Raw genomic sequence first — 14,937 nt, 5'->3', positions numbered from 1 at the left:
CCCTTTTAAGGGTGAACACGCTGCCCAGCGACAGAGGGCTTCCCCGCTGGGGGAAGGCTGTCAGTGGCACCGACCAGCAGCGCTGCTCCCGCGGTGCAATTCCACGCGGAGGTCAGAAAGGGGGTCACTGCCGGTCGGTAAGGGGCCGGCGCTTGCCTGGCGCAGCGGCAATATGGATGGAGCAGAAACCCGTTCCCACCACTCCCAGGCCGGGGGCAATTTCACATGGGTCGGCCAATCCGTCTGCCCCCGGTCGGTTAGCCCTCTCCGCTCCATTGCCGTGGTAATGGAGCTTATGGAGGGGGCGGGGGCAATTTCGGCCCCTTTGTCTTGTGTTCACAGTGGAAGAAATATCCATAAGCAAAGCCCATTCCCTTATTTCCTGTTTTGTGTGAGGTAGTGTGCCCATAATTAAAAATTTACCTCAGTGTTACATTGGCCAGTGGAAAACACCACACCATCAGATCAGTGTGAATAGGCTAAAACTAATACAATTACAAACATACAAAGAATGACAGACAGGTTAAAAACTCTCTGGTCCGTCCAACCTGTCCCGCACCAGTGTTCCCTGTAATTAGTTTTTTTTGTCCTTGCACGGCCCCATTATGGGGATGCGCGGGGCCAGTCAAAACACCGCGTGTGCACGATTTCACATTGGAATGCCGGCTGCGCTGGGTTCCCTGGAACGCTGTGTGTCCGTGTAGCTTAGAAGCAACATTGTCCATACACTTGTGTATCAAAAACATATTGGCTGTCCATGTGTTCTTGATCGAGGCAAAAAAAAACCAGATAAAAATCCAGGCCAATTTGGGGGGAAACACTCTGGGAATTCCTCTCTGACCCATCTGTTCAATCGAAACTAGTCCAGGTGATCACTCTGGCCCTGAATTCCCTGAAATACCTACTTTTTGTAAGAGGTGATGTCCGCCCCAGCCAGAAACAGGTCCAGCTCTCTCGCTTTGAAGTAATTCAGCGAGGCGGCGGCCACAAAACGCGACGACGTTTGCAGGTTGAATTGTATATAGAGAAACCGTACTTGATACTCCGAGCACAATCCTTAACAGTAAAATGCATCAATCCACAAGGGATTATAACATCCTTTTTGAAACACAGTTTAATGAGTGCGATGATTTTTGGATGCAATGATCTTTTGTAGACCTGCATGAATGCTACTAGTTTTCCAGTCCATGAAGCTTGGCTCACTAGCCAGAACTCAAGACTGGAGAAAATTCTCCTGTACTTCAGTAAATAAACCAAAGGGCTCTGAACTCAGTTTGTTTGATCATTCCTGATTAACAACATAATACTATGTACCATTGCAGGGGATGCTAATGAGCAGGTATTTCCAAGTCATTCTGGTCTTGCATAGCTGCAGATGCTTTGGCCGTGTGTAACTTAATAAGCATTTACAATAAAGCCCCTGAATCCTGAATTATTCCCAGGTTGAACTACCTGGCCTGGTTTCCGCTGCCGATTAGAGGAAATTTGAACCTAACCCAGCTGTCGGGAAGCTGATGAGATCGGGTGCATAGAAACATAGAAAATAGGTGCAGGAGTAGGCCATTCGGCCCTTCGAGCCTGCACCGTCATTCAATGAGTTCATGGCTGAACATGCAACTTCAGTACCCCATTCCTGCTTTCTTGCCGTACCCCTTGATCCCCCTAGTAGTAAGGACTACATCTAACTCCTTTTTGAATATATTTAGTGAATTGGCCTCAACAACTTTCTGTGGTAGAGAATTCCAGAGGTTCACCACTCTCTGGGTGAAGAAGTTTCTCCTCATCTCGGTCCTAAATGGCTTACCCCTTATCCTTGGACTGTGACCCCTGGTTCTGGACTTCCCCAACATTGGGAACATTCTTCCTGCATCTAACCTGTCTAAACCCATCAGAATTTTAAACGTTTCTGAGGTCCCCTCTCATTCTTCTGAACTCCAGTGAATACAAGCCCAGTTGATCCAGTCTTTCTTGATATGTCAGTCCCGCCATCCCGAGAATCAGTCTGGTGAACCTTCGCTGCACTCCCTCAATAGCAAGAATGTCCTTCCTCAAGTTAGGAGACCAAAACTGTACACAATACTCCAGGTGTGGCCTCACCAAGGCCCCGTACAACTGTAGTAACACCTTCCTGCCCCTGTACTCAAATCCCCTCGCTATGAAGGCCAACATGCCATTTGCTTTCTTAACCGCCTGCCGTACCTGCATGCCAACCTTCAATGACTGATGTACCATGACACCCAGGTCTCGTTGCACCTCCCCTTTTCCTAATCTGTCACCATTCAGATAATAGTCTGTCTCTCTGTTTTTACCACCAAAGTGGATAACCTCACATTTATCCACATTATACTTCATCTGCCATGCATTTGCCCACTCACCTAACCTATCCAAGTCACTCTGCAGCCTCATAGCATCCTCTTTGCAGCTGAAACTGCCACCCAACTTAGTGTCATCCGCAAATGTGGAGATACTACATTTAATCCCCTCGTCTAAATCATTAATGTACAATATAAACAGCTGGGGCCCCAACACTAGTCACTGCCTGCCATTCTGAAAAGTACCCATTTACTCCTACTCTTTGCTTCCTGTCTGACAACCAGTTCTCAATCCACGTCAGCACACTACCCCCAATCCCACGTGCTTTAACTTTGCACATTAATCTCTTTTGTGTGGGACCTTGTTGAAAGCCTTCTGAAAGTCCAAATACACCACATCAACTGGTTCTCCCTTGTCCACTCTACTGGAAACATCCTCAAAAAATTCCAGAAGATTTGTCAAGCAGTGCTGAATTTACAGCTGCCTTGATTTTACTCTCTACTGAAAGCGATGGAGAGTAATGTTAGGCGGGGTGTAAAACCAACGATCCACCCCATCTCATGGGTTTCCCACCTGGCAAGTTAGGTTAAAAATTTCCCCAGGTAATTGGTTTCTCGGTCTCCATTTGGAAATTGGGTAAGGAAAGACGGCTCCCATTTTAATCCTAGTTATTTCAGAACTTTGCAAAACGAATAAACAAGTACTAATCTTTGCATTGCGAACATCTATTTTTAAACATTTGGTTTCATTAACTCAATTAGTGTTAATATGTCACAATTTTGCTACTGGGGATACCATGACACTAAATATATGTAGCATGGTTGAAAGGGCAAGAGATGAATACATTTCAGCCCATTCTAATACATACTGACATAAATTTCACACATTAACGAATGTAATCGGCATTAAAACTAACAGTGTAAGCCTTGGATCCAAAACCTGTTTATACGGATTTTACCCTAGAATAAAGAATAGCAATACATTGCAGCATTTCTCTCCTGTTTACTTTGCTCAGTGTTGAAACATGCCAGAATATTTATTTCCATTAAGCTAGTTTGGAAAAATAAGACAGAATTTTGTGAAAACTCACAGGTAATGTGCAAGTTTTGAATTCACACTAATCTAGACAAGCAGCCTCACTGTAGTATTGCAGTACAAGGGGAGCATCTGCAGAGCAAATACAAATTGAATGTCTGTAGCAAGGCCAGTGGGCAGTGTAAACATTGTGTATACAGAGCAGTGGAATGTGATGCGTAGCCAGGCAAACCCTGAACATGAAAGGTCCAGTCTCTGGTCTGTGAAATAGCTAACCTCAGCGAGGATAGAAGCGAGGGCAATATAATCAATACTATCGCCAGGCGAGGGAAGGGAAAATCAACATTCCTGATTGTCGTGCGTCTGTGAAAATCAGGAAGGTCATGAGTGTGATCGCCTTCAGAGTTGGATAGGCTGCTCGGTTCATGCATGAAAAGATGGTAGCGTTGGCAAGGCACTGCCAGATTATCATTGCTATGGAACCATACCCAAGTGCCTTTGGGAGGGAGGGAGGGAAGGAAGAATGCTGACGAAGAGAAAAAGGCCGTGAAGGTTTTCAAGGTCCTTGATTGATAGAAATGTTCTTTAGACAAAGATTAACTTATTGCAGACTTGTCTTATCTTCAGAAACCATTGAAGGCTTAGTTAGAGAAAGAGTGAGGCAACACTTTAAAATATCTGACTTCCATGTAGATCAAAGTGCAACATTTTTCAGTATTTTCCATAATCTCTGATTCCCTTGTGCTGATTCCCTTGTGCCAGTAGTGTATGAACTAATTTACACTTCACACCCTTCTCTTTTTGTCTACTGATCTTTTTTTCTTTTATTATAGAAACAACCTGGGAAAGGCCAACGAGTGCTCCAGGGACCCCAAAGAGTCCAATATCACAGATGAATTCCTTGCCTACAGGTAATTCGGCTTTGAATAACTATTGACTGTTAAAGCACACTTCAGAAATGACCTTGAATTTTCTTTTACTTAACATTTTCACACTTTTTGTAAAAGAGACACAGAGCACTCTTTAAAAACAGAAATTACTGAAGAGACACATCAGGTTAGTGGCCTCTATGGAGAGAAAAAATGATCTTTCAGGCAAGGTCTTTCTTCAAGACAGGAAAAAAAGATAAGCTTTTTTAATCGAATGAGAAAAAGGACGAGGGGAAATACAAACAAGCCTACAGATACTCGAGACAGGAGGTTAATCGAACAATCTTGTAATTCTTTGGGGAGAGAAATAAAAGCAAATTCTCAATTTTGGTTGCCTAGTTGAAGTATGGTCATGCATTCCTAACCCCCTGTTGTCTGACCCAATTTCTTAACTATTTATAATATGAGTATACAAAGATTGACATTTGCAATTCCATATTTGAATCCCTCCAATCCGGTTCCTCCGCCTGCCACAGCACCAAAACGGCTCTCATCAAAGTCACAAATTACATCCTTCGTGACTGTGACAAAGGCAAACCATCCCTCCTCGTCCTTCTTGACCCGTCTGCAGCCTTTGACATGGTTGACCACCCTATCCTTCTCCAACGCCTCTTCACCGTCGTCCAGCTGGGTGGAACTGCACTCGCCTGGTTCCATTCTTATCTATCTAATGGTAGCCAGCGAATCACCTGCAACGGCTTCTCTTCTCGCCCCCACACCGTTACTTCTGGTGTCCCCCAAGGATCTATCCTTGGCCCCCTCCTATTTCCCATCTATCTATTGCCCCTTGGTGAAATCATCTGAAAACACGGCATCAGTTTCCACATATACGCTGATGACACCCAGCTTCTACCTCACTACCACTTCTCTCGACCTCGCCACGGTCTCTAAGTTGTCAGACTGCTTGTCCAACAACCAGATCTGGATAAGCAGAAATTTTCTCCAATTAAATATTGGAAAGACCAAAGCCATTGTTTTCAGTTCCCGTCACAAACTCCGTTCCCTAACCACTGAGTCCAACCCTCTCCCCGACTTCTGTCTGAGGCTGAACCACACTGTTCGCAACCTTGGTGTCATATTTGACCCTGAAATGAGCTTTCGACCACATATCAACGCAGCATAACTAAGACTGCCTATTTCCACCTCAGTAACATCGCCTGTCTCTGCTCTTGCCTCAGCTCATTCGCTGATGAATCCCTCAACTGTGCCTTTGTTACCTCTAGACTTGACTCTTCCAAAGCACTCCTGGATAGCCTCCCACACTCTACCCGATGTAAATTAGAGGTTATCCAAAACTCGTCTGCCCATGTTCTAACTCGCACCAAGTCCCGCTCACCCATCACCTCTGTGCTCGCTGACATCCATTGGCTTTTCAGTTAAGCAATGCCTCAATTTCGAAATTCTCATCCTTGTTTTCAAATCCCTCCATGGCCTCACCCCTCCCTATCTCTCTCATCTCCTTCAGTTTCTCCCCCCCCCCCCCCCCCCCACACACACACCCCGAGATGTTTGCGCTCCTCTAATTCTGCCCTCTCGAGCATCCCTGATTATAACTGCTCAACCATTGGCGGCCGTGCCTAGGCCCCAAACTCTGGAACTCCCTCCCTAAACCCCTCTACCTCTCTTTTCTCCTTCAAGACGCTCCTTGAAACCTACTCCGTTGACACCTAATTTCTCCTTATGCGGCTCGGTGTCAGATTTTTTCGTCTCACAATATGAAGCATCTTGGGACATTTCACTACGTTAAAGGCGCTATATAAATACAAATTGTTGGTAACCAATTGGTTGATAAACACGTCTTTGGAACCAATTTTCAGCCAATCAGAATGAATCAGGCTGTTTTGTGAAGGTGCTCTCCATGGGTCTGAAAGCCAATTTAAACTAACATGTCTGTCACTGTATGTGACAGGAGACTATCTCCGATAACACCAGGACTGGTTAAAATTAAAAAATATTACACTGTATCTAATGGGAGGGGATCTTTGGCATGGTGCCAGCTTTGCCACCTCTGAGTCAGGTGATGAAGTTTTCGAGTTCCACTCCAGGCATCCCCGGTGAGTGGAAACTAGAATATGGACTCTCAATACTGGGTTGACATCCAGTGAGGAACTTGCAACCAGACGGAGTGACCACTGGTTCAGTGGTGGTATTCCCATCCCTGTGTCAGCCCTGGGGATCAGAGCACTGGCTCTGAACACTGTGTCACATCTGATTGGTGTGGGTAGGTGGAACACTCTAGTCATGGTTGAAGGCCACCCAGGGGAAGGTAATGTGAAGATAGAAATCATGAGGAAGGCAAGGGAAAACTCCCACCTCATCTCGGCCAAAGAATCTTGTCTGTGAAAACTTGAGTTTGGACCTGCACAACGGGCGACGTGAACCCAACTACCTTCACCTTTATGGCACCATCTTACCTGAGCACAAGTGGCCGGACGGTGCCATAACTCATCCTGCCACCAGTATTCCTGTCAGAAGGTGACATATCTGTGACAATGCCATTCTTTATAGTTATGATATTTGATTTTCTGATAACTGGCCTTTGGAAAGAATGTGTTGTTTGTAAACCATAGGATTATTATTTGAATAAGGTGGCAGAATTGAAGTACTTGGTACTGCAGAGTTAATATTGCACTAATACAGCTACTCCTGACTCCAAATAACTTTAATACCATCTTGTCAGTTTGATCCAGGCTGAAATTCCCAGAATCCTCCTGCAGTTCAAGGATTGAAAGTCTTTAAAGAACATCCCCATGCTGCATAGACATGCTGCACAGAGATGGCCCCAAGCCATAAACCCACTGCATGACACAGTACTAATTCATACAGATTGGATTGTTGTTGAGTTAGCTGACTTCAGCTGGGGCAATCTATATACAGTGGAACTGGCCCGAAGCACTACCACTTTGGGCAGAGAAACTGCCTGATCACAACATTGGAGATTTAACAGATCTGAGCGCATTTGCTAGATTGGGGATAACTCTGGTTTGAAGGGGAGAAGTGACATTGCCCACTGTCAGCTTTGAATAACATCCAACGTACAGATATATCTTTCTGAAGGTGATAAAACACCATTAGTTTTCCCATATATGATCACGATTCAAGTTTTAAATTGTTTTTTTTCCCGAATTGGTCTATCAAATGTGTCAGCCCATCTCTTGAGTCAGCCCTGACAAGTGGAGATCAGAGCACTAGTTGGTAGCACACTCTCCTCTGAGTCAGAAGGTTGTGGGTTCAAGACCCACTCCAGAGACTTGAGCACAAAATCTAGGCTGACACTTCAGTGCAGTGCTGAGGGAGTGCTGGACTGTCAGACATGCCGTCTTTCGAATGAGACATTAAACTGAAGCCCTGACTGACCTCTCGGGTGGACGTAAAAGATCCCATGGCATTATTTCGACGAAGAGCAGGGGAGTTCACATGGTGTCCTGGCCAATATTTATCTCTCAATCAACATCACAAACGGATGATCTGGTCATTATCACATTGCTGTGGGAGTTTGCTGTGCGCAAATTGGCTACCGCCTTTCCTACGTTACAACAGTGACTACACTTCAAAAAGTACTTCATTGGCTGTAACGTGCTTTGTGATCTCCTGAGGTCATGAAAGGCACTATATAAATGCAAGACTTTTTCTTTTTGATATCTGTCGGTACTATATTTCAGTGTTTTTTTTTTACAAAATGTTAAAACTTATGTTAAAACTTATGTTAAAACTTATGTTGAAATAACTAAGAATTTTCCCAAATGCAGCTTGTTGTATCTCACTATCCTGGCCATGACTGCAGGTCAGTTGAGTAGCCACTATAGAGAGCTCATTGTCTCTGTCACTGTATCACGTGCTGCCTGAGAAACGAGGCCAGGCTGCAGATTCCCAGCAACCCACAGCTACAGTCTGTTCCGTTTTATTGCTCTGCTTCTTCAGTTTATTGTGGAGACCTTTCTGGCTCCATTTCAAACGTGACCTTTTATTTACAGTTGAAGTCTGCTAGTTGTTTCTGATCTTCAGATTCCTCCGGTTGGTGCTAATATATTATATAAAATTGGGATTGCTACCTGCTAAATTGAGATGTTTATTACAGAGACTTTTGGTTTCTGGATGAATTTGAGTTCTCTGTTTTTCAATTTGAAATCCCATGGAAGAGATTTAACTCGTGCTTCCCCAACCAACTCTCCAATCTTTGAGCCCAGCTCCTGCCCAATTCTGCAACAAATCATTCCATCAGGTCAACAAATAGCAGATCACTCAGTCAAAATGTCAGGTATTTTACTTCTTTTCACTCTCTCCCTCGTACCCTTTATGTACCTTCATTCAAGATTCCTTCGGGGGAGATTTACAGCAAGTGTTGAGGATTTGCTTCTCATGGCATTTTGTTTCCATAACATTGAGCACAGTACCTTTTTCATTTGTCGTTTCTGTCTTCATCTACTGCTTTTCTTTTAAAATGGGCCCTGGAATTTGCGGTCGGGATGACGGTGAACTTGCAGCTTTTGTCGTCATTCCACTTTGAAACTGACCGCAACTTCGGGATTTGGCTCATGCGCATACGGAAATCCTGAAGTTGCGGTCTGTCATTCACCGCTCTGAAACACGCTGCTCTGTGCCCCCGACAGCCGGCAATCTGTGTAATCTCCCAGATTAGGGAAACTGATGAAAACTTTGGCTCTTCTGCAGTAATGACGCTGTTAAATTGCCCACGAAAAGTTAGACCCAAAGAGATTAGGTGTAACTGTGGGTTTAACAGTGTATTAACTGCTAATCAAGGTGAAGAGCCTGGAAAACTAATTTTAATTTTGTGACAATATGAAATTTGTCCATTTTAATACAAGTTAAACATTTTCAGAAACTTTAAAAAAAACATTTAAAATTTTTTTTAAACTTCGTTCATCTTTATTATTTCAGATTTACATTTTCCCCATGAGAGCCACAATTTTTGTTTTGCTTTCTCTAGCATTTTTAAAAAGTTAGAATATTAAGGGCTTACTCATTTCCTTGCTAGCTGACTGTGAAAAATTGTGTGCTTTGATTGGCTGCTTAAACAGCTTGTTGACATCACTAGCTTGCGCTACGCGATCCCCACTAACCTCCATTGATTTGAATTGAATGTCTGAAATCCCGAACTTCTCGACACACAGATCACGAGATTCTTGTGTGAAGCTTACTTCGGGGCCAGCAGCAAACACCTTTGCTTCACCGCTGAAGGCCAATTCTGGGCCTACGTCTCATGGCTCTCGCTCCACGCTGGAGCCTGCCAGCCCGGCTCCTGCTCCATGCTGGAGTTGGGCTCCTGGCTCTATGGCTATCTTCTCATAGTAACTGTTAGAGTCTGGCAGAAGGGAAAACTGTCAGGCTAGGTGTCTGTCCATTCCCTTCTCTAAGAAGAACTGAACTTCTAATTTCATTCTTGAGCTAAGTTGTCGGGTCTGGGCAGCTCAGTTTCCCGCACACTCAGCTGGGATTACTACATGGCAAGAGAGGACTTAAATAATAGAGAGCCTAAAATAATCATTTTAAATGGGGGATAAAGGCACCCCAGTTCAAAGTCTGCAAGGGTGGTGCTGGGTTAACGTTGGAGTTGTCATTATGACTCACTGGTACTGTGCACAATTGATTAGTTCTTTCCTGTGGGGATTTGTTGGCAGGCTTGTGTGTTTGAAACTGTGTTTGGACTGATGGAAGGTGGCTGAAGTCATAACTGGGATTTTCGGCCACACCTTTTGTAGCAAAGCACAAATTTATAGTTTTCAACAAATGATATTTCCTTTTAATTGTTGCCTATGTTGGCCAGAATACAGTTTCCTCCATCTCTGACAGAATGTCCAAGTCTATCAGAGATTGACTTCTCTGCAGAGACAAGGAAACCATCCCTTGTGTTGGGTTTTGGACCCATGGGCACCACCCTGTTTACATTGCCATGCTACAACAGAACATTGCAATAAAGGAAATGCTTTATTAGGTGGAAGCAATATCTCAGACCAAGGACAGGAAGTGATCATTGTCTCGAAAGTTGTGCATTAGTTCCAAAAAATTGCAGAAAGATAGTTGTTGGACTGCATTGAAGATCAAACCAGTGTTTTTATAATGCCGCTGCTTTGTGTTTGTATTACAGTGAATGGCTTTCACTCATCAGGGAGTCTGTCACACCATTCAGAGACCTCGCACATAGCCTTGAGAAAGACCAGCAGTGATCCACAGGTATGTTCTTCACCCTCCACTCCAGCTTTGGCACAAGAGTGTCATAATCTTGGAGATGAAGAGCCATAGATTAACCCTTAATGCATGTGTCCAAACAGCACACATCAGCCATTTTTGGTCCTCAAACCATGGCAATTTTGTCCCAAAACCCAGGCAACTCTGTTACAGACTTGTGCTTTTATTTTCTACTCCCTGCTTTTATTCTGTTTGAATTTGTATGCTTGCAAGTTTAGAAAGGCATTTTCTTGCTTCATTGGTGGATAAGTCCTAAATCAGAACACCAAGATCTGTTGTACCTGCTTGATTGAGACATATGCCAATCAATGAGAGCATTGGTTAAACTTCCTACGCAGCCTGTGTGCCTCCATGGTACACACTTTATGCAGTCCATTGTCTTACAAATACTTCCACTTGAAACAATTGTGCTGTGTGTCTGGAATCAATCTCTTTTTTTTATATACTGCAGAACAGTAATATAGAAACTACTGAGTGTGTTATTTGGCTTTTCCTCCTGTGAATACGGAAATGATTGCGTTGACATAAGGGGAGTGGAGTTGTCAACCCTCCACTGCTGTAATTTCTATCATTCTGAGTCCAAACCAAGGGAATGGTTTAGAAATGAGTTTAGAACGATGTGCCCTGCGGAAGAGCAGCAATCACTGAGCCCGCTGCCTTTTGTTCAATCTCTTGGTTGGGTTCTGGTAGGTCTGTAACAGCCGGTTTTGACATGTGAAGCCCAAGTACAGATTGGTTCTGAATGAGGCTCCCAGTTGAGAGTTGTCACCTTTACGAAGAGCCTGATTCCAAACCAGAGTCCAAGGAGATCAGGAGAGAGATGAAGCTCGTTAAAAGTAGCTTTGACTGGAGAGCTTGATCACACCTTGTACAGTGCAGGGGCATTATTATGGCTGTAGTTACAGGGTGAATATCAGGATTACTATTACAGGTTGAAGTTCCCTTATCCGGGACTCCCTTATCCGGCACCACCCCTCGTCCGGCACCATTTCCTGCCGCTCCAACATGAACAAATTGAAGTCCTTCCTCACTGCCAACTCCCGCAATCGCTGGCCTGACCCCGCGATCCACGGCCTTCCCCCCACCCCCCTCCCCTCCACGATCTCTCTGCCGCATCCCAGCCCAAGCCAGCCAGCCCCAATATCCCCTTGCTCAGTACCGGTACCATCCAATTTAACATGACCTCCCCTCATCCGGCAAAATCCCTTACCCGGCACAGGCCAGTTCCAGAGGGTGCCGGCTAAGAGAGGTTCAACCTGTAGTTACAGATAGGATATCAAGGCGATGCACCTATTATTACCAGTTACATAAAGACTTTCTGTCAGTCTGACTGTTATCGGTACTGCTATAAGTTCTCTCTGCAATTTCAGTGAGTTAGTGGAATCAAAATTCCTCCCACTGCCTGGTTTGCTCCCTGCGAATCCTTCCCCCACTTTTGGTTTTCCCTTTTCTCCACCCTCGGTTTCCCTTCTTTGCCTGATCTTGTATATCAGCTGCCGTTATGAATCCACAAGCAAAAGTAATCAACTACAGGGGACCAAGCTTTTATAACATATATAGAGTAACATTCGCAGACGTCATGCGGTCAGACATCACGTGATGAAACCTCCAGGAATACGTCCAACCAGAGTGGGGAAAACCCCAATAAGGAGTGACTCTGTCTCCAGAGGTTCCCGTGGAAACCGTTTACAAATGGATCTCGGACCTGGAAACTGCAGTGCCACTTACTTCCCTTACTGCCGTGCCACCAATGCTGGACTGCAGTTGGTAGCAGCATGATTATGTATCTCAACAGCATATCTTTGTGCAATTGACCAATCACTATGGAATTGTCCTATTATTGTGCTAACTACTTATTACTGTGCAAATGACATGAGTGATGTCGAGATCTGAATTTCAATGGGCCCTGAAGCCTGCAGCCAGAGGTAGTGCTCATTTTGGGCCTCCAATGGGTGTGCATTGGGACTGGTGGCTGCACTGCAAGTAAGAGCGAATTAGTGTGCTACTTGTGTGCTCTTCCAGTGCCTCAACAGGAACATAAAACTGACATTAGGCACGTAACAAAAAAGCAGTTTTCGTCGAGTCCTGTGTAGTTTTTCACTCGAGGCAGACACTCAAGAAGCAGAATAATGACCCCCTTTTGCCTATTCATATGCTAATCTGTTAAGTGGGCCCATTGAGTGGAATGCTTATCTCCTTTATTTAGAAACTGTTTGAGTCAGTGAATTTTTTTTTAAAGGGGCATCACCCCAAAACTTAAGGCAGGAAATGGCCCAGAATGATGTTGGCGTATTTTTGATGTAACTTTAAGGGTGCCATTACATCAGGTTTGTAAACTGAAGGGAAAGCCTGTCCGGTTATTTAAAATACCAAATGAATGACATTTTTTCCTCCGCCCTGCCTCCTCTCCTCTGTTCTAAAGGTAGTGACCTAAGCTGGGTGCAGTTCCACCAGCAGTGTCTCACCAATGTAGCTGTACTTATTCCATGAACCTAAACAGTGAGTGTTGATAGACACCACAAAGAAGCTCATTCCTGTCGTCACCCTCTTCCCAACAGCATCACTGGGTAGCAAACATCTGTCACACTCTTTATAAAAAAAAATAAGCCGCTTCAGCCTCTCTCAATCAAAAAATGAGAGTGTGCAGAAGGAGGCCATTCGGCCCATCGTGCCTGTGCCGGCTCTTTGACAAATTAGTCCCACTCTCTGCTCTTTCCTCATAGCTCTGCAACTTTTCCACCTTCAAGTATTTATTCAATTCCCTTTTGAAAGTTACTATTGAATCTGCTTCAGCCACCCTTTCAGGCAGTGCATTCCAGATTATCATAACTCACTCTTTAAATAATAAATAAATAAATAATCTGCTCATCTCCCCTCCGGTTCTTTTGCCAATTATCTTAAATCTGTGTCCTCTGGTTACTGACCCTCCCTCCTCCCAGTGGAAACAGTTTCTACCTATTAAATTAAAAGGGATATTAGGAAAGCAAAAAGAGAGCATGAAAATTCTTGACAAGTAAAATCAAGGAAAACCCAAAGATGTTTTATAAATATATTAAGAGCAAGAGGATAACTAAAGAAAGGGTATGGCCTATTGGAGACCATGAGGGTAATCTGTGTGTAGAGGCGGAAGATGTGGGTATGGTTTTTAATGAATACTTTGCGTCTGTTTTCACAAAAAGAGAGAGGCGATGCAGACACTGCTATCGAGGAGGAGTAGTGTGAAATATTAGATGAAATAAACATAGTGAGAGAGGAGGTATTCACTGGTTTAGCAGATTTGAAAGTAGGTAAGTCCCCAGGCCCGCATGGAATCTATCTCAGGCTGTTAAGTGAAGCAAAAGAGGAAATAGCAGAGGCTTTGACCATCATTTTCCAATCCTCTCTGGCTTCAGGTGTGGTGCTGGAGGACTGCTAATGTGGTACCTTTGTTTAAGAAGGGAGAAAGGGATAGACTGAGTAATTACAGGCCAGTCAGCCTAACCTCAGTAGTGGGAAAATGATTGGGAAAAATCCTGAAGGACAGGGTAAATCTACATTTAGAAAGACACTGATTAATCAGGGACAGTCAGCATGGATTTGTTAAGGGAAGGTCGAGTCTGACTAACTTGATTGAATTTTTCGAGGAGGTAACCAGGGTGGTCGATGAGCATGATGTAGCGTATATGGATTTTAGCAAAGCTTTTGATAAGGTTCCACATGGCAGACTGGTCACGAAAGTCCATGGGCTCCAGGGCAGAGAGGCAAGTTGGATGCAAAATTGGCTGAGAGGCAAGAAGCAAAAGGTAATGGTTGATGGGTGTTTTTGTGGCTGGAAGGATGTTTCCAGTGGGGTTCCACAGGGCTCAGTACTAGGTCCCTTGCTTTTTGTGGTATACATCAATGATCTAGACTTGAATATAGGGGGTATGATTAAGAAGTTTGCAGATGATACAAAAATAGGCTGTGTGGTTGGTAATGAAGAAGAAAGCTGCGGACTGCAGGAAGGTATCAATTAACTGGTTAGGTGGGCAGAACAGTGGCAAATGGAATTGAATCCGGATAAATGTGGGACAATGCATTTGGGGAGGGTTAACGAGAAAAGGGAATACACATTAAATAGTAGGACATTGAGAAGTGTAGAGGAACAGAGAGACCTGGGATTGTATGTCCACAGTTCCTTGAAGGTAGCAGGCCATCTAGATAAAGTGGTTAAGAAGACACACAGAATGCTTGCCTTTATTAACCGAGGCGTAGAATATATGAGTAGGGTGGAGTTATGCTTGAACTGTATAAAATACTGGTTGGGCCACAGCTGGAGTACTGCATGCAGTTCTGGTCACTGCATTACAGGAAGGATGTGATTGCACTGGAGAGGGTACAGAGGAGATTTACGAGGATGTTGCTAGGAGTGGAGAATCTTGGGTATGTTTTCCTTGGAACAAAAAAGGCTTAGGGGGAGACCTGATTGAAGTGT

At 44.2% G+C, this 14,937-nt stretch overlaps 1 protein-coding gene across 3 annotated transcripts in view; it reads left to right on the top strand.

Moving 5' to 3' along the window:
- The window catches only part of gas7b (growth arrest-specific 7b), a 437,192-nt gene that overhangs the window by 296,719 nt on the left and 125,536 nt on the right, over nt 1-14,937 (top strand). For all 3 annotated transcript variants that reach the window (XM_070857533.1, XM_070857534.1, XM_070857535.1), the window contains exons 3-4: nt 4,182-4,259; nt 10,384-10,469. In XM_070857533.1, coding sequence (XP_070713634.1) covers nt 4,182-4,259; nt 10,384-10,469 — 164 coding nt within the window. The remainder of the gene's footprint in view (nt 1-4,181; nt 4,260-10,383; nt 10,470-14,937) is intronic.

The sequence above is a fragment of the Pristiophorus japonicus genome, chromosome 16, assembly GCF_044704955.1.
Source record: "Pristiophorus japonicus isolate sPriJap1 chromosome 16, sPriJap1.hap1, whole genome shotgun sequence".
In the NCBI taxonomy this organism is placed as follows: domain Eukaryota; kingdom Metazoa; phylum Chordata; class Chondrichthyes; family Pristiophoridae; genus Pristiophorus; species Pristiophorus japonicus.
This window is presented reverse-complemented; position numbering and strand designations above follow the sequence as displayed.